At 33.1% G+C, this 26,201-nt stretch overlaps 1 protein-coding gene across 1 annotated transcript; it reads left to right on the forward strand.

Annotated features, from left to right (window-relative positions):
- The first annotated feature begins 22,901 nt into the window (after positions 1 to 22,901).
- Positions 22,902 to 24,017, forward strand: LOC131614068 (uncharacterized). The gene is made up of 3 exons (XM_058885695.1): positions 22,902 to 23,006; positions 23,087 to 23,812; positions 23,931 to 24,017. Exons 1-3 carry the CDS (start codon positions 22,902 to 22,904, stop codon positions 24,015 to 24,017), a joined length of 918 nt encoding a protein of 305 aa, XP_058741678.1.
- Positions 24,018 to 26,201: the final 2,184 nt, after the last annotated feature.

Consider the following 26,201-nt stretch of genomic DNA (forward strand, 5'->3'; position numbering starts at 1 on the left):
ATATATGAATTGATATAGGATGCTAGTATAATAAGTATGGATGAATCCTATGAATGAAAGAGTGAAATTGGACTGTTTTAGACTCAAAATCGTGGACTGATATGAGTAGAAACGAGTGAAAATTGGACTGGTACGAAATTGTAGAATTCTGGAAAATTACTGGTGTTTCGCGTATGAAATAGTGTCATACGCGTATGGGATGAGGTCATACGCGTATGAGGGACAATCCCCAGGGGCAATACGCGTATGATATGCAGCTTCCCTGTCCCAAAGACCATGTGCTGGTGATTTGTGTATGATGAGCGTATGAGAGTTGTCATACGCGTATGAGAAATTTTCAAGAGGATTTTGGTTCTGATGATATGCGTATGGAGAGGCTGATACGCGTATGAGATGTTTTCTGGGAAATTTTAACTCTGGTGAAACGCGTATGATACGCGTATGGAAAAGGGTGATACGCGTATGGGCTTGGTGGTACGCGTATGGTCGCTGTGTATTAAAATTCTGTTTTTTGATTTTTCTTGAAAGTTCAATGATGCGTAACTTTTGATCTGTAGGCCTGTTTTGTGTGTCGTTTGAGGATGATAAATCTTGCAATATGATCTTGTGTTTTAATGATGATTTGAATTTTATTGAATGATGTCAATGTATATATAAACATGCTTTAGTAATGATGATGATGATGAAATGAGTATAGGATGATGTTACTCATAGAATGATGATGATGAGGTATGTTGTATATATGTTTGCATGCATTCATAACCATTTGATGAGGGCTGAATCCTAATGATGACAGGATTCAGTGAAGGGCAAGATTCTCATTGTGTGGAATCTGTGCATGCAGGGCCGTATTTGGATGATGTTAGATCGGTCGGTGGGTGACTCCCATTGACGATGTTTGGTACCACATGTATAGAGTCAGTTGCATTCATATGCATGAATTTGATAACGTGACTGAATGTATTTCATTGTTATGTTTTGGTGTAATGTGATTGTGTGAATGATAAATTATTTGAATATAGATGAAATGGGTGAATAATATAAACTATTGGTGTATTGTTATTTGTAACGCAATAATATTTGTTGATTGCGAATGAGACTCACCCTTACACAATATTTTTCAGATTGAGGATAGCGGCTCCGACTCGGTGAGGATTAGCTCATGAGTCGATATGTTGTTTAGCGTTGGGTCATGTTCTGATAGATGTAACATTGGGGAAAACACTATTTTAATGTTATGATAATAACTCTGTTTTATTTAATTTATTTTGAGGATTGAAAGCATTGACGATGTAATGCTAGTTTTGATGATTTATTCCGCAGTGTAAACATAAGATATTTACCTTATGAGTTATGTTAAGATGTTTCTTCTGTGAATGCATGACGTACGACTGATGATGTTTATTTTATTATGAATTGTGACGCCCTTGTGCATGTTACTCTAATTTTAAATTGTTTATTTGTCGCGGGGTTTAGAAGGGTGTTATAATAGTGGTATCGGAGCATAGTCGGTCGTTGTGACCATAGTCTTAGTGTCAGTCTTTCCTGTGTATGTGACTAATACAAGTTATACGTCGATACTTTTGTTCTGACTGAATTGTCTATGAATTAAGCAGAACAATGGCTGGAAGAGGAGGAAGAAATGATGATGATATCGCTGAGGCTTTGGGCATGATAGCTGGTGTGCTGGGAGGAAATGCCGGAGGAGCAGGGATTGGTGCTGATAGGCAACTGGGGAATTTTCAGAGGAACAATCCTCCATTGTTCAAGGGCACGCATGATCCCGAAGGTGCTCAGAAATGGCTTAAATAGATTGAGAGGATTTTCAGAGTCATCGATTGTGCTGAGAATCTCAAGGTGAGGTACGACACACATATGCTGTCTGAAGAAGTTGATGGCTGGTGGATGGCAACCAGAGTTGAAATGGATATTGATGGTATAGGAATTACTTGGGTTGTATTTAAAAGATAATTTTTGAGAAGGTACTTTCCTGAGGATGTTAGGGGCAGAAAAGAAATTGAATTTCTAGAGCTGGTTCAAGGTAATATGCTGCGAAGTTTGTTGAGTTGTTAAAGAACTATGTTCACTACAACAATGATGAAGCTAGTGAATTCTCAAAATGTGTTAAATTTGAGAATGACCTTCGTGATGAGATCGGGAAAGGAATTAGATATCAAAGGATTCGGAGATTTATCGATTTAGTGGATTGTAGCAGGATTTTTGAAGAGGATAACATTAAGCTGAAGTCATCTCACTCTCGCAAGTTGGTTGACAGAAAGGGTAAGAAACATATGGATAGAGGTAAGCCATATGGTAGAGGTAAGTCTGCTGATTGGAAGAAACCTAGTGGGGGAGATTCCAGTGGTCGTATCAGATGTTATAATTGTGGTGAGATGGGACATCGTAGGAACGAGTGTAAGCTTGATCAGAAGAAGTGTTACAAGTGTGATCAAGTGGGTCATATTGCTGCTGATTGCAAGAAGAAGATTGTGACTTGTTACAACTGTGGTGAAGAAGGTCACATTAGTCCGAATTGTGCTAAGCCAAAGAAGAACCAATCGGGAGGAAAGGTTTTTGCTTTGACTGGGTCAGAGACTACTCCAGAAGATAGATTGATTAAAGGTATGTGTTTCATTCATGGCATACCTTTAGTTGGGATTATTGATATTGGAGCAACTCATTCTTTTATTTCTTTGGATTATGCTAAGAGGTTGAATCTAGAGATATCTGACATAAATGGAAGTATGGTTATTGACGCTCCTGCGTCGGGTTTAGTAACTACTTCATCTGCCTGTTTGAATTGTCCGATTGACATTTTTGGTAGAGAATTTGGGATGGACTTAGTGTGCCTTCCGTTGAAACAACTTGATGTAATCCTAGGAATGAACTAGTTAGAATTCAATCGTGTTCATATTAACTGTTTTGCGAAGACGGTAATTTTTCCTGAAGCTGTCAGTGCCGATGATTTGAACATGACAGCTAGACAAGTGAATGATGCTATTGAAGACGGTGCAACTTTACTTTTGTTGTTTGCATTGATGGAGTTGAAGGGGAAAGTGGCGAGTAGCGAACTACCAGTGGTTGTGAGTTTCCAGAAGTTTTTCCTGAAGAGGTGAATGAATTACCACTAGAAAGAGAAGTAGAAATTTCTATTGATTTGGTTCCGGGAACTAGTCCAGTGTCGATGACACCGTATCGTATGTCGCCGTCTGAATTGGATGAACTGAATAAGCAGTTAGAAGAATTGCTTGAGAAGAAATTCATTCGTCCTAGTGTTTCTCCGTGGGGTGCGCCTGTGTTGCTAGTTAAGAAGAAAGAGGGTTCGATGAGGCTGTGTGTGGATTACAGACAATTGAACAAAGTTACTATTAAGAATCGGTATCCACTGTCGAGGATTGATGATTTGATGGACCAGCTGGTTGGAGCGTGTGTATTTAGTAAAATTGATATGAGGTCTGGGTATCACCAAATTCGTGTGAAGGATGATGATATTCAGAAGTCTGCCTTTAGAACGAGGTATGAACATTATGAGTATTTGGTAATGTCGTTTGGAGTGACTAATGCACCTGGTGTTTTTATGGAGTATATGAACATGATCTTTCATCCTTATCTCAATAAGTTTGTGGTGGTGTTTATAGATGATATCCTGATATATTCCAAGAATGAGGAAGAACATGCAGAACATCTCAGAACGGTGTTAGAGCTGTTAAAAGGGAAGAAGCTTTTTGCCAAATTGTCGAAGTGTGAATTTTGGTTGGAGGAAGTCAGTTTTATGGGACATGTAATTTCTAAAGATAGTATTGTTGTTGATCCTACAAAGATAGAAGCGGTATCTCAGTCGGAAGCTCCAAAGTCGTTGTCAGAAATTCGTAGTTTTCTTGGTCTTGCAGGGTACTACAAGAAGTTTATAGAGGGCTTTTCAAAGTTAGCATTGCCGTTAATTAAATTAACCAGGAAGGGTCAGGCTTTTATTTGGGATGCAAAATGTGAAGAAGGATTCCAAGAGCTGAAGAGGAGGATGACCAGTGCTCCTATCTTGATTTTGCCGAATCCGACAGAATCGTTTGTGGTTTATTGTGATGCATCGCTGATGGGTTTAGGTGGTGTATTGATACAGAATTCAAAAGTAGTCGCGTATGCGTCAAGACAACTCAAAGTGCATGGAAGGAATTATCCGACTCATGATTTAGAGTTAGCAGCTCTGGTTTTTGTTTGAACTATGTCCTTTACTGTTTTTATTTAATAGTACTACCATTAATGCTCATATGATTTGGTATTTTGATTTCTTTATTTTCTTTTTTTAAGTGACACTTACACAATTTATTTCTTATTCCCCTCAATTTCCTTACACTCAACTTTTGTGTGTTCTAATTTATAACATTTAATATATGTAACTTGTTGCAGCGTAAGTCAACTAGAGGAGGCGAAATACACAATTTCTTATTAAAATGGAAGGCTTCGAAGGTGGTAACGATCAAATTCTGCTTATAGGTAATTGTTGAGCCACTAGGCCCAATTGCTTATAGGTGGCAACATTGAAAAACACTTAATTGTAAGATTTTTCATAAGTAAATTGAATTAAAGATTTAAAATTTTGAGTTTTGATAAAAAATATTTGAAAAAACTTGGACAAAATTGTCTGATACGGTACTTAATGTGGGAAGATATGTGACTTTAAATTACACCGCAATTGCAGTTTGTTGTAGTGACTACTGACAATATTGCGGTTGCATTTGTGATTGCGGACCGCGATTTAAAACCATGGTTCTATATGTCACCTATTAGATATCTTATGGTGGTTGTGTTTTTGAGACCAAACAAATGTTCAATTTAATTGTAGCTAGTCTTTCTCACATGACCTAAGACTGTCTTACTTTTTGTTATAGAATTTGGGTTAAATTTATTATACAGGGGCTATATAAATCACCCTTAAGAGCTTGATGAAGCAACACGAAGGATTCTTGCTTTAGAGACTATATATTCATCTACCATCCTTCAGCTAATTATGATTCTCTATCTTTCTTCAAACCCTTTAAAACACAATCTAACTTTTTTTTTTTTATAAGCGATGATATATTGAAATAGCCAAGAACACAAAACGTACTCAAAACGTTAACGTACAACAATCAACAATTCAAAAACTGTATCGGACAATGGCACCATAAATAAAAATCAGATACAAAATTGGATTTTGAGCCTATTATATTCCACATCTAAGCAAGAGTAATAGCCTTGTGAACAACTTCATCTTCATGGTAGTCTTGATCATTAAAAATGATCTCATTTCTCATCCACCATATGGCCCAAACAGCTGCCAACCACACCACAAGCCGCTTCCATTTACACACCACCCCGACTAACCGCCCATCAAAACTCATCAAATGGTCATCAATATCAACACAATTTTCCAGCACCACCCTAACCAAACCCCAATTTTCTGCCAAACAATTCTGGAAACAAAACATTCCACGAATAAATGATTCACGGTTTCAATTTCATTAGAACAGAACACACATACCGTATCAGTCTCCTCTGTGATAATTCCGCGAGCAGCCAATTGTTCCCTTGACGACAGCCTGTCACGTAAGATCATCCACCCAAACACATGCAGTTTCGAAGGAACTAGTGTATCCCAGATTAAACGCATAGCTGCCATATTCAGATGTACTGATGAAACATTTTCCAACATCTTCATGAATTCTGCATAACCCGATGCAACAGTGTATACACCTTCCACTTCTCTAAACCATTTAAACTTAACCTTTGATTCTTTCCGCGGTGCTACGTCCTGCAAAATAGTATAAGTCTTCCAGCTGCTGCACACCCTCACTTAGAGGAACTCCACCAAGCCCGGTTCACCCAAAATCTTGTGTGAGCACCATCCCCCAAACAGCACGAAACCCCTTCCCTAAACCATCCCCCAATCTAACTAATATATATAGTTATTGTAAGGCAAGAGCTCAAATAGCACGTAATATTTTAGAGGAGGAAATTGACATTATATGTAACTTAACTGATGATATGAACAATTTTCCAATTGATGGCGGTATTTTCAAATGAACAATTTTAGTTTGATATATTCCAAATTCCAATATGACTATAAACTTCAACTTTTGTATTCGGGCGACTTGATCATAAGTTGTATATTTTTTAAGTTTCTTTAATAAATAATATTGTTTTTTTTTTCTAACTGTATTGTGTTTTTTAAGTTAAAAAAATGTTAATTCATATTTCAACTTGAAAATGTTGAGGTTAGCGGAATTTGTTTTGTTACTATATAGTGTACTATACACATTTTTTCATTGAACCAATACGAACCAATTAAATTATCTATTACTATTTGATTTGTCTCCATTAGAGTCAACCATACTACTTCTCAACATAAATCAAGCCATAATAACGAATATGAAAATCAAAATAACATTGGAAAAATTATGTTAAAAAAAAAGAAGACAATGCCCTTAAAAATTCAAAGCTGAATAAAACTTAAAATGACAATGCTACAAAATAGAAATAACATGACAAACAATAAATCAAGTGACTGTATGTCCAACGCTAAATTTCTTTTAAGAAACATAAAACACAATACTAAATTTGAACCACGGTCATTTATCCTCCTTATCTTCAGTTAACTTGTGAGTCAAGCCATTTGTTAGAGCAGATGTTGAAGTCAATGCAGCCATCAATATGCAAGAACACTACAACAAAGAATAAGGAAATATAAGGAAAAGCCAAACTCCAATTAAACAATATAAAAAGTGAAGAAACAATCTAAAAGATTTACCTCTTTGACGCCAATGCTGATAACTTTTTCCTTCAAATCATTAAGAGGGGTCTTCAAACGGTTAAGTAAACTTAGAGCTGAAACAGGTGTCAAAGGTGACACCACCAAGTCATCTGTAGCAACATACATACCTGGACCCTTTACATAACTTTGATAAGGGTTCACAATTTTTGGTATACAAATCTCCTTAAAACTGTCACTCCTATTTTTTCCGTCTTTGAAATATTTAATATAACTCTCACAATTACTATAATATGCAAAATTCTCTGGTCGGAGAACCGGTAATATCTGCCTGCTTAATTCAAACTGTTGGGCAATGCAAGGATCAACAAGCCTGTTCTTAGCTTCTTTTGATATGAAATATTTGTTTTCATTCAAATCAGATATACTCTTATACAATCCATTGATGTTTCCAACGGAACAATTCCCTTGAAATCTACGAGCAATTCCTCCCAATGGAAAAGCAAGAAAGCTTAGAAGTAAGTTTGCAAAATCTTGTTCTCCTTGTGCATACAATACCTTGCCATCTGATTTTCTTATTACCAACTTCAAAGTGAACAAATTTCTTGATCCTCTATTTTCAACATCACGCGAGAAAAACCTGGAATATGCAAGCGAAGGTTTCTTCCCTAAAAACCAATCTGTCAAAGTTGACTTTGAAAGCAAAGAATACTTTAGCAGATCAAGTACCTATAAAATCAAACAAAAATTTTAGAGTGAGATGAGATGTGCTTGAAGAGTAATTACCAATAGAAGCAATATTCAAATACAATACCTTTTCTTTAGTAACTTTTAGAACTATTTCTTTTACCGAACCAGGACTCTGTATGCCAAATTCCTGCAGCATACTAAAGCTTGTAAAGTCTATACCATTTGGACTGACAGTGAGATCATCAGTGATGACAAAGGTAACGAAATTGTCAACAAATCCTTGACATAAATTTTCAAAGAAAACTGGACGGGTAAAATAATGGCCACAGCCACAATTATGATTATCTTTAAATGGTGATACAGTAATATTACGATAACCGCAGTTGCTAAAGTAGTTACACGCAAAGTACTCAGTAGAGAGAGTGTCATCAATGTTGAGTTTAAGAGTGCTGCAATAATCTTCAGCCGAGTTACTTGGTTCGAGCAGAACTTGTTTGATTGTGTCAGTACTCAAACAACCTTCATCGAAATCAACCACACTCTGATAGAGTGAGTTTAGACAGCCAACAGTGACTGGCCCTATGCTGGATTCCTTCTCTACAAGTCTAACAATAGTTCCTAAAGGCATTGTTAAGAAGCTACAAAGAATGTCTACAAAGTCCTTACCAGCTTCAGCAAACAACACTTTGTCACCCTTTTCATTCAACACAAGTTTCAAGGACACCTGCTCTTCTGCTTGAGTACTAGTAGCGGCCATGGTAATTGATAGTACAAACAACTAGCAAATGAAAGGTTTGGTTTGGACTTATATTTTGAATGCAAATTAAGATTTGAGCATTCGTATTTAAAGGTAGATAATGGGATTTCAAGTTCACTTAACTCTTTGTTTTTACTAAAACCTAGCACGGGTAATTTAAAAAGTTAATTGTAAAAATTAATATTTGAGCGTTGGAAACTTAAAATGGTGGCATTAGTTTAATGAATGCATAAAAAGGTTATGCCAAGCGACCTTTGCATTTACGAGTAACAAGATCAAAATTTTAATAGCATGACTTTTCTTATAAAGGGGCTATTCAATATCTAGTAACCACAACATCAAAAGAAACGTTTTTTGACATTGAAATTCCTTATGCGCTAAGAAACCGATGGTTAAATTATAGTAGTTAGAATAGGCTAGTCCATTAAAATTATAGCACATATTTTTTAGGGGAAATTTTTGTACACTCATATAGAGGATATCTCAACTTATCATGTTAGGTTGAATTCCAGCTTCTTCTCCAATAACACTCAGTACCACTCTATCATTTTAAGAAATAACACATGTGTTTTTCGGACTTGTATCATTGTAATCAAAAGTATTAAGAAAGTTTTTAAATTTTAACATATTTGAAAAATAAAACCTTTATTTTTAATCACTTAATTATATATATAACAATTTATACATTATTCTATTTTGTCTACATAAAACAACATTATATCAACACACAAAAGTATAAATATATAAGCACAACAAAAGAGAAAAAGAGTGTCAAACTGCTATAAATCAAATTATCTTTTGATTGCCTATAACATGATTTGAAACTCTATTGTACTCCACATAGAAATTAGTAAAGAATTTTGAAATCAATACATCACATCAATATTTCTTAAGTTTATAGCTTGTATGATAAACAATTAACATTATAGCTTATAGGTATAAGTGTTATTCACAATAAGCACTTATGTGATAAAACTCTAAATACATTTTTAATCTAAACATGGCCTGAAATTATTTCCAATGCTAAGTATATTCGATTATGTCTAATGTCAATCCTAAGTATTAAATTGAGATTGATTGGCATTTAACTTGCAGAAAAATATTTAATTATGAAAAGAAAGAAGAAAAAGGAATACTCACTTCTATATACCTTCAAAATCCAAAACATTTTCCGCATGAAGCATCTTCATCTTCAGGGGTTTTCTCCAGAGTGCTTTTACAGTTAAAGTTGGAAAAGATCATAAAAATCAATAACTAAAAATACATAAAAAAACAAAGCAAAGTTAGACTAAACCATTGGATAAAAATGTCAAAAAAACTGAAGGGAAAGCAAAGTTGTAAGGCTTGAAAGTTGAAATAAATAAGTGTGACTAAAAACTGAACATAATTTTAGGAGTTTCGTTGTTACCAAAGAATCGGAGATGACGTGGAAATAGTAAATAGCTCTAGCACCCATCAAATAATTTATCCTTAGATGACTTATCAAATGGATCTGACCTTCTACTCAGCAATACTGTACTGCTACAATCTTTGAGTAACCTTAATGAAAAAAGGAAACATAAATCGCTATCAGTAATTAAACTAAGTGTGTGATTCATTCTCTGGATGCGAAAAAAGACTTGAATACAAATAACATACATATATTTATATAAACTATATATAAACTAATGGAAAAGAATCCAAACAGGGCCATAACATACAAAATAGAGATAAAATTAGGGTTTTCGAAATGATAAGATAAAAGGGAAATATATTGTATGAATCTGCAGATTCAGTGTTTCATGCTTTAGAACTCAATTTTGCAGTGTTTTGATGTTTGTTTGTGAGAATAAATCTGCAGATTCAGTGTTTCATGCTTTAGAACTTAATTTTGCAGATTTAGTGTTTTTCTTCAATAGGGCGAGCCATAGATCGTTTTTTAATTTGAAGATGATGAAAATAAAAAACGTTTAGAAAAAACTTGTGATCGACATTGAACCTGTTTTGATCTGCAAACATAGCGAAAATGTTAGAAAAAGCATGTTAGTAGTTGAAACTAAACATGATTAGAAGATCTATGTTTCAACAAATTTGGACTTCCCTAAAAAACAGAAGTAAACATTGAAATTGTAACAACATTCAAAACTCCCAATTAGACAAATATAATGAGAAACACATTGAGATACTGTAATATGGGAAAAAAGGATAATAGAGAGAAAATGAATAGGAATGGGAAACGAAGAAGAAGTTGATTTAATCAGATATGAAAAATAATAGGGTTTAGGGTGGTTGATGTTGGATGAGGGTTTGCATCATGCAGTTATTATAGGATTGAAGAGGCAAACGAAATTGAATGAGGGGAATGGAAAGGGTTTGCAAATTTGAAACTATGCAGACTTCACTTGGCTCTATGTCTGCATGACCCAATGAAAATGCATCGATAAATTGCTCAAAAACTCCAAAGCTTCCTTTCTCATCCCAAAACAACGCAATGAGAAAATAAATTTCTGCAAAATCAAAAACCAATCATCACGGTTACATTCTCCATTTTTTTTATGAAATTAAACCCAGAAATCTAAAGCTTGAATCAGTAATAAAAAAATGAAAAGGGGAAAAACATAAACCTTCATCGGCGACTTTAAACGGCGACAATGTTGGTGTTGCGGATCTGAGCGGCGGAAGGGATGTGCGACACGGTTGTAGACGGCGGCAGTTGATGTAGACTGAGCAACTTCTGAAAAATAAAATACCAAGAATTCATTATTATGAAAAATCAATAAAAAAAAGCAGATTATTGATAAAAAAAGCTAGAGATGAAAAAATAATGAGGTAAAGGAAGATGAAATATTTGATTAAGAGAATGAATTTAAAGATGGAGGAAAGGAATTGGAAGAGAAAGCATGCGTGGAAAATTGATATGAAGCATGCTTGGAATACTTTTACGGTAAAAGAGGTGATTGGTGTAAATGACGGTTGATAAAAAGAATATATAGTAAATTCAAAAGCGTGAAAGAGAAAGATTGTATGGAGAAAACCATGAGCCAATGAAAATTAAATAATTTTTAAATAATTAAATAAAATCTAATAAATGCAGTTATTTAGAATTAATAATGATTAGGGTTGGAAAAAATAAATGTTTCAATTCAATGAGTGACATAGAACGTAGTGCATATTTTTCATATTCCAATAAAAAAGATTTGAATTAAATGAGTTGTTGGAATTAATTATGATTAGGTGTGTAATTACTCTCAGGGGTATGTAAAACCATCTTAAATTGATTGTGATTAGGGTAGGTAATCAAGGAATTTTAGTGGTAATCGATTTTTATATATTAAAGTAGATTTATTTCAGTTGGTGTAGTTATGCTACTTAGCTAACTAACTCATATATCTAAGTATGTATATAAGCTTGTAGTTCTTTCTTCCCAAACTAATTATATCTAGTTCAAGTTTTTCACTCTCATTCATCTCTTTTTCTTAGTTTGTTCATGAAGATGAGAATATATGTTATGGTAGCATAGATTTGGGCTTTGTCTAGCTTTCTTCTATTTTCTTGCAATATTGAGAAGTCACAATAATAATATTACTAACAATATTGGCAAAAATTCTTCTTTAAAATCACATGTTGCATTGGCTTCATTTTATATTCATCCACTGAAGAATTCTACGATGGTGTGTATTACACCTAAATTGGAAGGAGACAATAGTTATGACTAATGGGTGAAGCGGATGCAATGTGCTCTTACCACCAAGAACAAATTTTGGTTCTTGTTTGTGGCTATTTTTCTACTTCTAAGTCTCATGAAACAACGTGAAATACTAAAAAATAATGGAAAAACTTGTAAAAAACTAGAAAAGAATAAAGAATTTGTAACTTAAGCACTTGTCCCACCGGGTGTGCCGATTTATTTACCTTGAAAATTGGTAAACAAGCGCCGGTCTTCCAAAAATAAAGATTGTTGGTTACTTACAAGATTGACTAGGTTGATCCTAGGACATGTGCTTTATATTTCAAATTCTATTTTTGATAGTTAAGAACACTTCAACACATAACATGTTCTTATTGAAAAGTTTGCTTGATCTATGTGACTTTTGGAGTAAAGTTATGAACTTGTAAATACTTTTTTCAATAGGTAATGGGATTAATCACAAAACGACAAAGTACAATATAGCGAACATTTACCTTTTTATACACATTAAAGGTAAAATGTTCCAAACATGGAAATTACAAGATGCAAATGAAATATTAACTACTCTAAACCACTTCCATGAGGATAGATGTTGATGTTTTTATCAGCTGATTGGCATCTATGTTTGGCTAAAATATAATAGCAGCAAAATGTATTAGAATGTATAAGCCTTGCAAATATAAAAGAACAAAACAGGTACAAAAGCAAGATGTTATATGGAATGTCATGACATCAACTCATGACATCACGCCTGCAGAACTGGAATGAAGATTTAGTTTGATACTCAACAGATACAGAATATTCTATGGAATATTATGTAATCCTATGTGGCGCAAATTTAAAGGTCAAAAGAATCAAGTTAGAATATTGAAGAATCAAATCAGAATATTGAAGATTCAGCAGTTTCAAATTTAGGAGATAAATTAGGAAACTTGTGATTGAAGACCTTTCTTTTAGCAGAAGATATCTGCTGATTTGTAACAGCTAGTAGTGTTGCGATTGTAAGCCCAAGTCCAATTGGGAATAGGTTATAAATAGAAACCTTTGTAACCTAGTTTTGTAAGCAAACCGAGTATTGAAAAGATGTAGTCATTAGGGTTTGTAAAGGTAGACCACTCAGGTTGTGGGATGGCTGCCATGTCCTTCTCGAAACATGTAGGTAAGAGAAGTTATTGTTCTCACTCGAAACCTGTAGGTAAGAGTGGAGTATTATGTTCTTGATTAAAGCTGTGAAGCAAGATCAAGTAATTTTTTATTGTTAATTGTTTAAATAGTTGTTGCAGGGTTGTAACAGTTAGGTATCACTAGGGAGTGAGCCAAGGTTCTCTTGTCTTGGATGGAGTTATAAGATAAAGATTGCATTGGGTAGTGACTAGGTAAGCCAGAGGTTGTTTATTTGTAAACCAGATGTTGTTTACATAAAATAGTACTACTGATAGTGAAATCTTCTTCTTGGCTTGGTAGCCCCTAGAGTAGGTAGTTAGATCAAACCAGGTTAACAATTCACTGTATTATTTATCTTCTAAAATGTATTATTTGTTCAGTCTTGGATGTTGTAACAACATGTATAACATCAGGATCAGGCTTAACAGCTTGTCCCATTACAGAACCAATGAAGTTTATAATCTGGTTATGTTGACTGAACTAATATGGTCCCAGTACTCATGGACTCCTTCCTATTAGGGAAAATAAAAAATTGGGGATTATTCTGTCCTGCCTTAGCCAAGCTGATAACTGATCATATGTCTTGACATCGTGAGTGACATCCTGAGTCTGTCATACCAGAATTTCAATTGGTATCATAGCAGACATCCTGTCTATCGCTGGATGAGATCCATGGGAGATACTTTCTGGTTGTGCTGAAGGTAGAAGATTGTTTGAACAAGGAGTGTTCATATTTTATGGTCCCTTGAAGTTGAGGATGGACCAATATGTGGAAGACCTAGACCAACCTGATCAGTATGTGCAAAGTGGATATAAATAGTAAATAAATATATAACGATTATTAATAAATATATATAAAAGATATGCAAATTAAAATGAAAAAACATTTGAAATTATAATTGTCATATAAATATTAATTTAATCAAGTTATAATTATATACTTTAGTAAAAAAATAATAATTAAGTAGTCATTTATCCGTGCGTTCGCATGCATTGTACAATATCGTTATAAATCTATCATGAGTAGTCATCTACCTGTGCGTTCGCACGGATAGTACAATGTTATAAATAATAAATAAATATAAGAAAATATGTATTCATCAATCATAATTGTCTCATGTTAAATGTAATTTTATAAGAAGTTTCGGCCCGTCGAAAATGTATGTTTTCCATAAGAAAATTATGTATTTATCAATCATAATTGTGTCATGTTTTTTTTATAAAAAAAATAAATATTAGTAACAATTTGTTTAGTATAAATGTTAACATTTTATTATAAAAAGTCACTAACAATTTTTTATAATTGAAAATTTTAATATCCTTTATTATACTTTAATAGTATCTTTAATTATAATTAATATATAAAAATTCATTATAAAAATGTTCAAATATTACAGTACTGAATCAATTAATTCCTTATGTTTTTCAAATATTCCTTAATGATTTACTATTCTTGTATTTTATTTTATAAAATTATTTGTTAACTAAATTTTTATTTTTAATTATAAAGATTTTAAATAAATCTTTGAAAAAATCAAAACTTTTAATATATGGATTAAAAAACATATCGTCTAATCATTAAAGATATTGTGTGACTTAAATTCTGTATCACAAATCTTGGAATGTAATTTATTAAAAGATAAAAAGTAATTATTAAAAGATAAGAAGTAATTAGGGGGATGTAATGACTTTTAGGGGCATGATAATCTCTCTTAAATTGGTTTTTTTAAGGGTAATTAATATCTATGTAATCTGCTTTATTATATTAAAAGTAGATTATCTCTGAAAATCCCAAAATATTCTTCGGATATGCAACTCCCTTTTCACAATTTTAAAATGTTTCGGATATGCATATTCGGAAAGACATTTTTTCCAAGTTTTATTATTTAAACGTGAGAATTAAAATATCAAAGGTTTTTTTTTCGCATATGCATATTTGAAAACCCCCTAAACCAATTTCGGATATGCACATGTGAAATATGCTCTGAGTCTTTCATTTTTTGAAAAAAATTACATAGTTACAATGTTAAAATCGGATTAACGTACTTACTAAATTTAATTAATTTTTTTCGATAAAATGATTAGGAAATAGTAAAAAGTACATAAACTAAAATAAAATATCAAAATATAGTACAATAGTTGTTTTAAAAGTGCAAAATATATGAATATTACAACACCAAATAAAAGTCATAAAAAATAGGCTACTACTACTACTACTACTACTACTGAGTATGCCTAATCCTAACCCCTACGATCTCCTCTGCCTCTTATAGCCCGTCATACTAGACATCTCACTGACAATCCTCTCCATGATGGTAACCGCCTCTACATCGCCCTCTTGAATGATCCCTTTGTTCAATGTCTCTTGCCTAATCAACTATATCTCCAGGCATATCAACAGAAGATCAATGGCATGGTCATCCGCGGCCTGCTGATTCTCCTACAGCTCCTCATGCGCTGGCTTAGGTGGATGCCCAGGAGTATCGGGTGTCATGATAGGATGCGACACTTGAAAAAACATGTCACATATCCATCTACATAGTGCCAACTCTGAGTGGCCTGCATACTCCGATACTCCTCTAGCACCAAATGATGCTCCCAATCCTAAAAGTTAGCAGTGAGATCTCGGCAGGTAATAGTGTCGGGAGCAGCTGGAAATTGAGACCTAGGTATCATCTGCATGCGGCCAAACTGTATGATGCACCGCTTCGACAGATATCTGGCCATGGTGTTTATCTCACATGTCAACCTTTTGGAATATAATGCGACGCGGTTGAAGGGGACAACATCATGGTAATCACGGAAGGGTGTCCATTTGATGTCATTGTGAGTAGTACGATCGAGGGTCACCCGATATGGTGCCACTTTATGATTCCCGTATGGAGGACGTATCGTGCAACCCTAGGCATGGCGTCAGTGTACAACAAATCAGGATCGTAGCCATGAATCTGGTGGAAGTAAGAGATGATCCAGCTCTAAAACACAAATTTAAATATATTTTAGTACAGCTTAACTGATAACAGATTAAATGTGATATAATTAAAAAGAAATGTATCGTAAAGAGTGTGCAAGAGCCAGTTAACTGTCTGGTCCTCTAGTTGCATGATTCATTCAGCTTCTGGTATAAGTATACCGGAAAGGCGCGCCCTAGTTCCCCTCATGAACTGTACTCAAATCCATAAAATACTAGAGGTATGTCACGTTCACGTAGGTTGCACTTTTGTCCACAAAGAGGGACGTGCCAACCAAGAACAAGAACCAACACCGCAAAGCACAACCATTGTGGTACTCAACAAAAACTGCACCCCCTCATCCCCGACCCTAGCTGCTGCCACCAAGTGGTGCTCATAAAGCTCTTTCAGGGTGGAGAATCTGACATGCGCCCCATTTGTTTGTCCTATATTCAAAATCAGCCATAAATGAGTTTATACCTAGATAATCCACCACCCATTCGATGGCCTCAACCCTCTGTATCCGAGAATGGTCCAGCAACATCCATCTGATAGGCAGGTGGAGTAGACAAGCCACATCATGGAGTGCGATCGTCAACTTCCAAACAGGAAAGTGGAAAGAAGACGTCTCCTTGTTCCACATTTTGGCAAATGCCCCCTGCATGTCGTTGCTAATGGTAACATATCCGGTACAACATAATCCGCCAAGTTCAGATCTAACAACAACATCATTAAACCACTTAACCTGTGGTTTATAGATATCAAATATTTTCCGCGAATGGTCACGAATTTTAAAGGCATCTGTTTCTGTCCGAACAAAAAAACAATATTAGTTGTTGTTGGATCATGAATCAACCATTTAAATTCATTTCAAATATCTGTTTAAATTAAAAAGTGCAGTTAGAAAAAAACCTCGCCATCCCAAATATGTTGAGCGGCGTAGTCATGATAGTATATCAAGACGAACGAGTCTGAAGCCCCTCCTGGATAGACGATGGCACCGCCCTCTTGTGCATCAAATAAGTCGTCTAGAGAAATATCATCATACTCAGGGTGAACCTCGTCCTTAGGTACCTCACCATGCTCAGATACCTCGTCCTCTCGAGTAACCTCACGAGAGGAAGACGCTCGAGACTTCCTCCAGAAGGAATCGACCCCATCCACGAGTTAAACCTTGCTGTACAGCTCTCTTGCACTGAGCAGAGGCTGTCTAGCTTGGCCTCCTCTGTCGTAGTCGATCGGTCAGTGCCTAGTTTTAGCCATTTTCCTGAAAAAATGTGACTGGTTAATAAGAGTTAAGTTAAGGGAATGATCTAACATCCATAGAATGAAACATATTTGAAAATTAAAATAAAAAGCAAATCTAGAAAGATTTTTACAAGTGCATATTCGAAACTGGTTTGGCGGGATTTCAGATATGTACTTGCAAAATAACCTGCAAACAGTCATTTTTTTTTCAAGCTTCCACTTCTTGCCCTAACTCATTGAAAATTTAATTTTTAACATTCAAACACTAACATTGAACTAAAATAACATCAACCTACACATTATCCTAAATTCTAATACTCCTAATACCAACTTTGAGCTTGAGATAATGAGTAATAAAAAGTTGCAAATTTTTTGAGCTTGAGTTGAAGTTGGAATGAGCTTGGGAATGCTTGAATGGTACTTTTGGAGTGAATCTTCAATGGAACATCTTCTAAAAATGGGTTTTTGTTGTTGTAGGGAGGACTTGATGTTTGAAGAGAATGCAAATAATGGGGGGGGGGGGGTGTCTGTTTGCATTTTCTGAAATAACTCAAATTATTTCGGATATGAACTTGCGAAGGCATTTTTTTTCTAAAAAAGGGTGACTTCGCATATGCATATCCGAAATCACCCTTTTTTTTAAAAGAAGTGTCTTCGCATATGCATATCCGAAATATAGGTGTATTTTTGGGTTTTCGCCAGAGGTCCCTAAGAAAGTGTATGAGTGCATAGAGAATTTCCCTTTTTCAGGGGCCTTTTAGCCCAGCCCTAAAAAATCTGTTACACCCTCCGGTCATTATTATAAGAAAAAAATGCTTCAATTCTTGGTCACTATTATAAGCAAAAGTCAATTATTACTAAATCATTTAACAATCGTGAAAACCAATTTTTTTACTTATAAATGTGACCGGAGGGTGTACCCATTAGGGCTAGCCGATATGAGTCTTGGGTAGCCCATTAGGCCCGCATAATTATAAAAATTAAAAAATATATTAATATTTATATTGTCTTTCTCCAAAATAATACATTGAATTTTCTCACCTCACTAAATTTTATCTTAATTCTATTCAATCTTTCTCTTTTAAATATTATACAATAATATAATCAATAATAGTGTTTCATCATATTATATTAGTTTTTTTTATATGTTAAGTATTCAAGTATTACTTTATATAATTTAGACATATATTATATTTAGAAACACATTATAGGATTTATAAGAGATGATATAATACTTAAAAATGTATTATATTTAAAATAATATAATTTTTAATTTTATTTATAATACATAATATGGAGTTTTTAATTTAAGTTTTTAAAATAAAAAATCCAGTTTAGGACCGGGTAGCCTGAAGCTTGTCTAGGGTTGAACTCAGGTAGTAATTCTCAAGTCCATATTACACAGGGTGTTTTTGGCCCAGCCTAAAAAAGCCCAAGACCCGCAAGGGCCGCCTCGTTTTGGGGTTGGGTAGTCAATTTTTAGAGCTCTATGTTATATGGCCAAGAGTTTAATTAGGATATGTTTGGTGGAGTGTAGGTGTGTGTATGGATTAATAACCACATTAACTTGAACTATACATACGATTTGATTTAGATCTTAAAACGATTTCTTTAAAATTGGTTATTTTTTTAAAACTGGTTTACATGTGGAATGTTTCAGTTCTAAATAGTTTTTAATAAAAACCAATATTTAAAAATAAACAATTTATCACAAAATCAACTTTTTATTTAAAAAAAATCAATTTAAAAAAAAACTAGTTTAAGACAAATATATCATTGATACTAATTATTGATACTAATTATTAGCTTGACATAAAAATATCATTGATACTAATTATTAGCTTGACATAAAAAAACTCAATATTAATTTATTATATTAAATTTGATATTAAGAAATAATCTAAATTAATATAAAACTATTTATAATATTTTAACAAAAACATATTTCTTATGTAAAAAGATAACACTCGTTAAAAAGCAAATATATAACTTAAAGATAAAGACTTGTAAGATTATTAAATTAAATTGTTAGACTGATGTGAAAATCAATCTCTATAAATAGAGTGGTGATTGTATCTAATTAATATATATATATATATATATATATATATATATATATATATATATATATATATATATATATATATATATATATATATATATATATATATATATATATATATATATATATATATATATATATATATATATATATATATATATATATATTAAAGTAGTTAGAAAAATCAATTGTACCCTTCTAATTTTATGCTTTAACTTTTCTCTCCATTCTATTAATAGTAACTTATATTATCTTTTCATATTTTTCATTTTATTTTTTTTTATTTTATTTACTTATATTTATTTGTATAAATTCATTTTAGGGAATCTGAAACATCTCCTATAGACAAAACTATTCTACCATTCATTTTTCTCCTTACCCATTCAAATCACATGCCATTCTTTTAATCAAAATCTTCACTCATGAGCAATTAATTTTAATTATTTGTATTTTAATCATTATTTTTCTCATGCCCATAACTCTCATTGGTACCCTTCAATTTTGGCACATATGCAAATGTTGGCATTCAATTTTGCCTTCATGTACTACGAAAATCTTTTTGAATTCCAGCCTGTAATTATATGCAACTACAACTCCACAAACCATGATACTGATCTCTTATTTTTTTAGCACGTTTTATGGTTGATGATGTTTGATTTCATATTTTAAATTCGCTTTGTTTAATTTTGATATCCACAAATTCGCTACGTTTTGTCATTCTGTGGTATTATTTTTGTTCTTATTTTGTCTCTCCAATGGATTTTGTTTTGATACGTAGTATTGGTTTGCAGATTTATGAATTTCGTTTCAATATTTTAATATTTGTTTTATGCTTGGAAGATTTCTAATACTTTCAAATGGCGAGACCCTTTGAATTAATGTATAAAAGGCATCTGCGACAAATAAAATTGTGGAAAGTAGCTGTAGAAGTTTACCATAAATGGAACGTTGTAACAAATAAGAAGATGCATTTTGAGATGATTCTTTATGACAAAGAGCTTGTTTTGATAAGCTTGAGTGTGAATATATTTGAGGAACACATTTTTCAGTTTGTGTAGAGCATATCTGTTTGGTTGAACATATTTGTGGAATATAACTTTCACATTGTTATAAACAATTTTTTTTTAATGTGTTTGTGCTATATGCTTTAATATATTTCTCTTTTTTTTCCAGATAGAGTATTAATATACATGTGGTTGTTCCTCCATTGTATAGTCAGAGTTTAGATTCACAGTTGGCCGACTATATGAAATTTCCAGGTCGAACACAACGAATTGGTCTCCAAACCTTTCACCATAAGTTTGTACTTAGACTGAGGAAGACAATATCATAAAAACAGATCTCTGCCTAATTTGACCTTTATTGTTTTCTTTAACACTTTAAACTTCTTTTATACTTTCTTGTTAAACTGAATCTTAAAAAACAGATAAAACAACGATAAAACACATGCAAGTCGAGTCAAATAATGAGCGTGTTTTGGTGTTATCAAACTCTCCACACTAGAGCGTTTGCTTGTCCTCAAGCAAAACAACGGTGTTCAAATAATTATTATAGGCTATAAACTTTGCATTGGTCATGATTGCATAGATAAGTACTAACTCAAATAGTTCACTAGTAGTACTTACAAATATAACTTATAATAGTAACTTTTAAATATATAATTAAGGGCCCATTTGTTTTTTTTTTTAAAATGATTTTTATAGTGGTACATAATTTTGTGTAAAAAAAATTTACAAAGAAATTTTGTGTTACATAATTTAAGTTGTAACCGATCATTTTAAGTTAAAAAAATTTGCATTAAAACAAAAATAACCCACAATAGCACATTAGCAAATTAGCAAATTAGCTGGACATACTTACGATAAAGATAACTTTTAATTGAAAATTGGAATTAAACATGTTAAGCAATTCAATTAAAATTAAGAACATGCAATGAAACAAGTGTAACGTAAAGTAGACAGAGCATGTAAAATGTAAATAATGCTGAATTATAATAAGAACCTGCTCCAAACGGAGACTTGAATCTAGTACAACACAAATAGACGGAAATAAACTTCGACGAAATATAAATGAAGGAAATAACTTCAATGGAATGTAAATGGCAGAAAGATTAAAAGCTTCAAAGTAAAGTGCTCTAAACCCGACAACATCAACAATGCAATAACTATATGATGTGAAGAATTAATGCTTTTGGAATTTAAATTTATGCCTAAGTTGTACTAAGTTTGGATCCATAGAAAAGTGAAATATTACTCCTATTTATAGTGTTTCAAAAATCTAAAATGTTAAGTGGTGGTTGCTGACTTCATGTGAGAGAATGTGGGAAATAGTGGAGGAAGGGGAAGACCAAGCCAAGCCCATTTGCAACTGCTGCGAAACACCAACTTCACAAAGTGGCATGACTTGGTCTTTTTTCCCGTTAGAACGTTGGACACATCATTCTCCTTATGGCCACCCCATGGCGAACGCCATGCTAAACGCCATGAGTGCAAATTACTTATTTTTCTTCAATTTTCATTCGATTTTCTTCGTTTCTTCGCGTAGGCCTCTCATATGGTTAAGTACTTGAAATGCATAAAAAACCCCAGCATAACACTAGAAATAAAGATAAAACAACGATAAAACATGTGCAAGTCGAGTCAAATATGTAGTGTGTTTCGGTGTTATCAAACTCTCCCACACTAGAACCTTTGCTTATCCTCAAACAAAATAAGAAGAAAAACACTTATGTTCAAATGACTATTCTAGGCTATAAACTTTGCACTGGTCATGATTGTATCAATAAGTACTGACTCAAAAACTAAGTACTAAATCATATTGTATGATAAGTACCAACTCAAATGTTTCAATATTAGTACTTACAAATATAACTTATAATAATAACTTTTAAATAGATAAATAAGGATCCGTTTGTTTTATTTTTTTTAAAATAATTTTTTAAGTGTTACATAATTTTGTGTAAAAAATATTTACAAATAAATTTTCGATAAAAGCTTCAACTGAAAATTTAGTTTGAATAGTTATACTTAAAATGTTATTTCATATTTTTATTGAAACTTTTTTTGGATATCAAAATTTCAAAAAATCACTTAATTTTGAAGCTATTTCAACTAGATTTTCATAAAAAACATTTTTGAAATACAACTTTTTGAAGAAATTGCGATTTTGACTAAATTTTGATCTTCAATAATGTATGTTTATGTTATAGAATGTCAAAATTAGTATTTCATTTAAAAATAAATAAATATAAAAAAAACTTGTAATATTTTGAAAAACATATTTTAAAAAATATAAAGAAAAAATTATTTTTTTAAAGTTCAAGCTTGTCTCACAATTTTTCTAAAATACATTCTTAAAAAGAATGTATTTGCCGCAACTCAAACTCGTCACAAGATTATTGCAACTCTCTCAAACTTAACATCGACGATACTCCGCCGGCTACATACTTCTTATGTACTATACCTCATGATAGCTGCTGCGGTAATGGTCTATACACTTCCTCTGATAATAATTGTGCAGGTGGAAATCCTTTGACTCATTCAGTTTTCTTGAAACATTTTCACAAAGGATTTGTTACAAGTAGCGCTTCATTTGTTATTACTGATGATTTGAATATCATGCCAAACTCCAAGCATGTTACTAGCTTTGGTTTGCTTCAAAACTGTGAAATAAAAACCACTAGTTCTTTAAAGGAAATGACTTTTGAATTCACCCAGGAAAAGGTTTATATATATTTATTTTTGTATTCTTGAAATCATTGTTTTTTTTTTCTGTTTTCTCTATTGATTTGTATTTTGTATAGGTGCTGGATATTTTGAAGTGCGCTTTAATTTCCAAGACTCCTTTGACAGATACGTTTTTGCGAAACGAACCCTCCATTGAAGAATCGTCAAGGATTTTGAACTGTGATGTTGAAGATAATGCTAATATCCAAATTAGTGTAAAGCTCGTTATAAGAAAATCGGATGGCAAGGTATTGTATGCTCAAGGGGAGGAAGATTTTGTTGATTTGCTATTAACTTTTCTCACATTTCCCTTGGGAGGAATTGTAAGTAAGCTAAGAGAAAATTGTTCTTTGGGAAGTATTGAAAAATTGTACAAGAGTATAGTTGATTTGGAAGAAAACAAGTATTTTAAGTCAACAAAAGCCAAGGAAAGGCTTGTTGATCCTCAAGTTGCATCGCAGTTCAAACTAAGCAATAAGATATTACCTCTTCAGCAACATATGGAGTATTATTGTTATTATCAAGGCAATGGTTTTAAAGAAAGTATTATTAATAATCAATTTTTCATAAGTGATGAAAAGAGGAAAGATGAGAAAAACTGTAAAAATATGTTTCTACTCGATAATTTCAAAGCATGGAGAGGAAGTCGAGAAGGTTATGTGAAGGAGTTGAAAATGTATGTGGTTACTGATGACTTTATTGTTACACAATCGTCTCCAATTTCATCTTTAAATTTAATTGACAGTTCAGAAACTTCTTTTGATGACTTGAAGGAAGAGGTTGTCACCATCGGCCTTAAGGAGGTTAGATTGATTAAAACTAATGAATTTTTCATCTTTACCTTTTTGTACTTCTTGTATTGGTTTACTTGGGGATTATTTAACATTTTCTGTTTTGTTTTATGTTGTTGTTTTGTTGCAGTGTCTTAGCATATTGATGGCTGCATTGACTTCAACATCTGCTCTAACAAATGGTTTAGCTCACTTGTTAACTAACGAGGAGAAATAAGAATCAATGTATAGTATGATGGAACTTGTAACAGACAACATTTTCTTTCAGGCATAGTATTTCGTGGCTGTTACATTTCTAGCATTGTTTAATAATCTTCTGGCAGTTGACTACTTAGTTAAAAACTTGGTTGATACTCCTATCTAAGTATACTCTCTTAAGCCCAAATTGTGCCAGCAGTACATGTCACAAAGAATGATGAACTATTTACTTCGCATATAATGGCATTAGTTAAGGTGGTGCAATCAATAAGTTGAAATTTTAGAGTCAAGTTTGGTTTGCTAAAATATCTTCTGATTTAATTTTCTTAAGACTATTTTCATTTTCAAGATTAAGTAAATTAATTTTTTCAATTGCTCATTTTCAAGAAATGAAATTAGTGAAAACATGTTTGGTTTTACTATTTTCAAGTTATCATTTCATAAAATACTTTGCAAATTAGTAGAAGGAACAAAATAAGTAACTTGCTTACCCTTTTCTAGTTAGCTGGAGTTTGTTAGATGGTGAGCAATTTTAGGCCTATCTTCCTGGTAGGTTCTCTCTAAGTTACTAGTCAAAGTTCTTGCCAAGAGATTAGGGTAGGTAAAGGACAAACTTATCTTTCCTAGTCAATCCACTTTACTAAAAGGCATAACATTTGTTGATGGAGAGTTGACAATGACTAAGTTGGTTGATTTGGTCAAACGCTCTTAAAAGGCTGGTCTTTTTTTTAAAGTCGATTTTGAAAAACATGCATCTGTCTTAGTTGGAACTTCTTAGATCGTGTGCTTAATTATCAGATTTAGTGTTAATAATTAATGGAGGTTCTAGACTAGAGCGTGTCTTCTTAGAGATTCTAGTTGTGTTGGCTAATGACTCCCTATTCCAAAAGATTGAGATTCATAGAGGCTTGAAACAAAGATACCCCTAGCTCTCTTTCTCTCTTCCGGGGAATGAAGGCCTTAATGGGTTGATTAGAAAGGCTAAGGAGTTAAGTCTTTTTTCTTATTTTAGAGTAGGATCCCCTAACTTGGAGGTTTCCCACCTTTAGTATGCTGCTTTAATTTTCTTAAGACTATTTTCTAAGAAGGTTTAAGTTAATATATGGTTTAGGGGTTAATTTTCTAAAGAGGATTTTAATTGGGATAAATATAGATCCTTCCTCTTTAGAGCTATCCGAGGCTTTCCTTGCATTTAGGATTAGGTCTCTCTCGTTTTGATACTTGAGGTTGCAAGTGGGAGCCAACCCTCGGGTGGAATATTTTTCGGATACTTTTATTACCTTATTGCAAAAGAGGCTTAACTCCTAGGCACCTAGGAATATTAGTCTAGGAGAGAGTGATTCTCCTTAATTATTTCCTCAATTATATTTCTATTTTCTTATCTTTTCTTAAGATGCATGGGAAAAGTGTGAAAGACGTTAATCAGGATTACGAGGAAGTTCCTTTGGTGTGGGGTGAGAGGGAATACTAAGATTCTTAGGGTGAAGTTTTCGAATGTGTGCAAACCTAAAAGGAAAAAGGGTTTAGAAATTTGAGATCTATATCTGGTTAATCAAGTCGTCTCAGCCAAATGGGGGGTGGAGAAATACTTTTGGTACATATGGCCTCTAGTGTGATATTCTAACGGCTCGGTATGGCTCCTCTATAGTTTTCTCATCATGGTGGTAGGATTTCGGGGTTGCGCTTTGGCTCCTCATGGTGGAAATATGTGTCACTCCTAGGGTCCAAGATAGATGATCCTTCCAATTGGTTTAAGGATGGCATGGTTATGAAGGTTAGGTAAGGTTTACAGACCTTCTTTTGAGCGTTTTCTTTCGATTTTGAATATACATCTTAAGATTAGGTTTCAGAGACTACTCATAATTTCTCAAGTTCAGGATGGGAAGTTGGATGAGATAGATAGGTTAATAAGGGGAGTTTTTCCTAGAATGTTAGATGGAGGAGACCATTTTTTCATGAGAAACCTATAATCAGTGACTTTTTTCTGTTCTCCACCAGGTTATGTTAGTAAGGAGAGTGACAATTTGGTTTGAGACATAATAGTGGTGGTATCTTTTTTGTGGCCTCTTCCTACCATCTCTAAATGAATCTAATATCTTCTTATGATAATAATGTTAGGAGAGAGCTCTAAACACTCCCCTTTCTCCGCAAGATAAGTTCCCTACAAAAGAGAATTTTTTTAAGAGGAAGGTCCTATTTGACT

This window comes from Vicia villosa, linkage group LG6 (assembly GCF_029867415.1).
Source record: "Vicia villosa cultivar HV-30 ecotype Madison, WI linkage group LG6, Vvil1.0, whole genome shotgun sequence".
NCBI classification, from domain to species: domain Eukaryota; kingdom Viridiplantae; phylum Streptophyta; class Magnoliopsida; order Fabales; family Fabaceae; genus Vicia; species Vicia villosa.

Bases quoted from the DNA above. Each gene is read 5' to 3' on its own strand.
- LOC131614068 (XM_058885695.1), top strand. From the start codon at position 22,902: ATGCCAAACTCCAAGCATGTTACTAGCTTTGGTTTGCTTCAAAACTGT. The intron at 23,007-23,086 runs GTTTATATATAT...TATTTTGTATAG, and splicing joins TTGAATTCACCCAGGAAAAG to GTGCTGGATATTTTGAAGTG. The intron at 23,813-23,930 runs GTTAGATTGATT...GTTTTGTTGCAG, and splicing joins TCACCATCGGCCTTAAGGAG to TGTCTTAGCATATTGATGGC.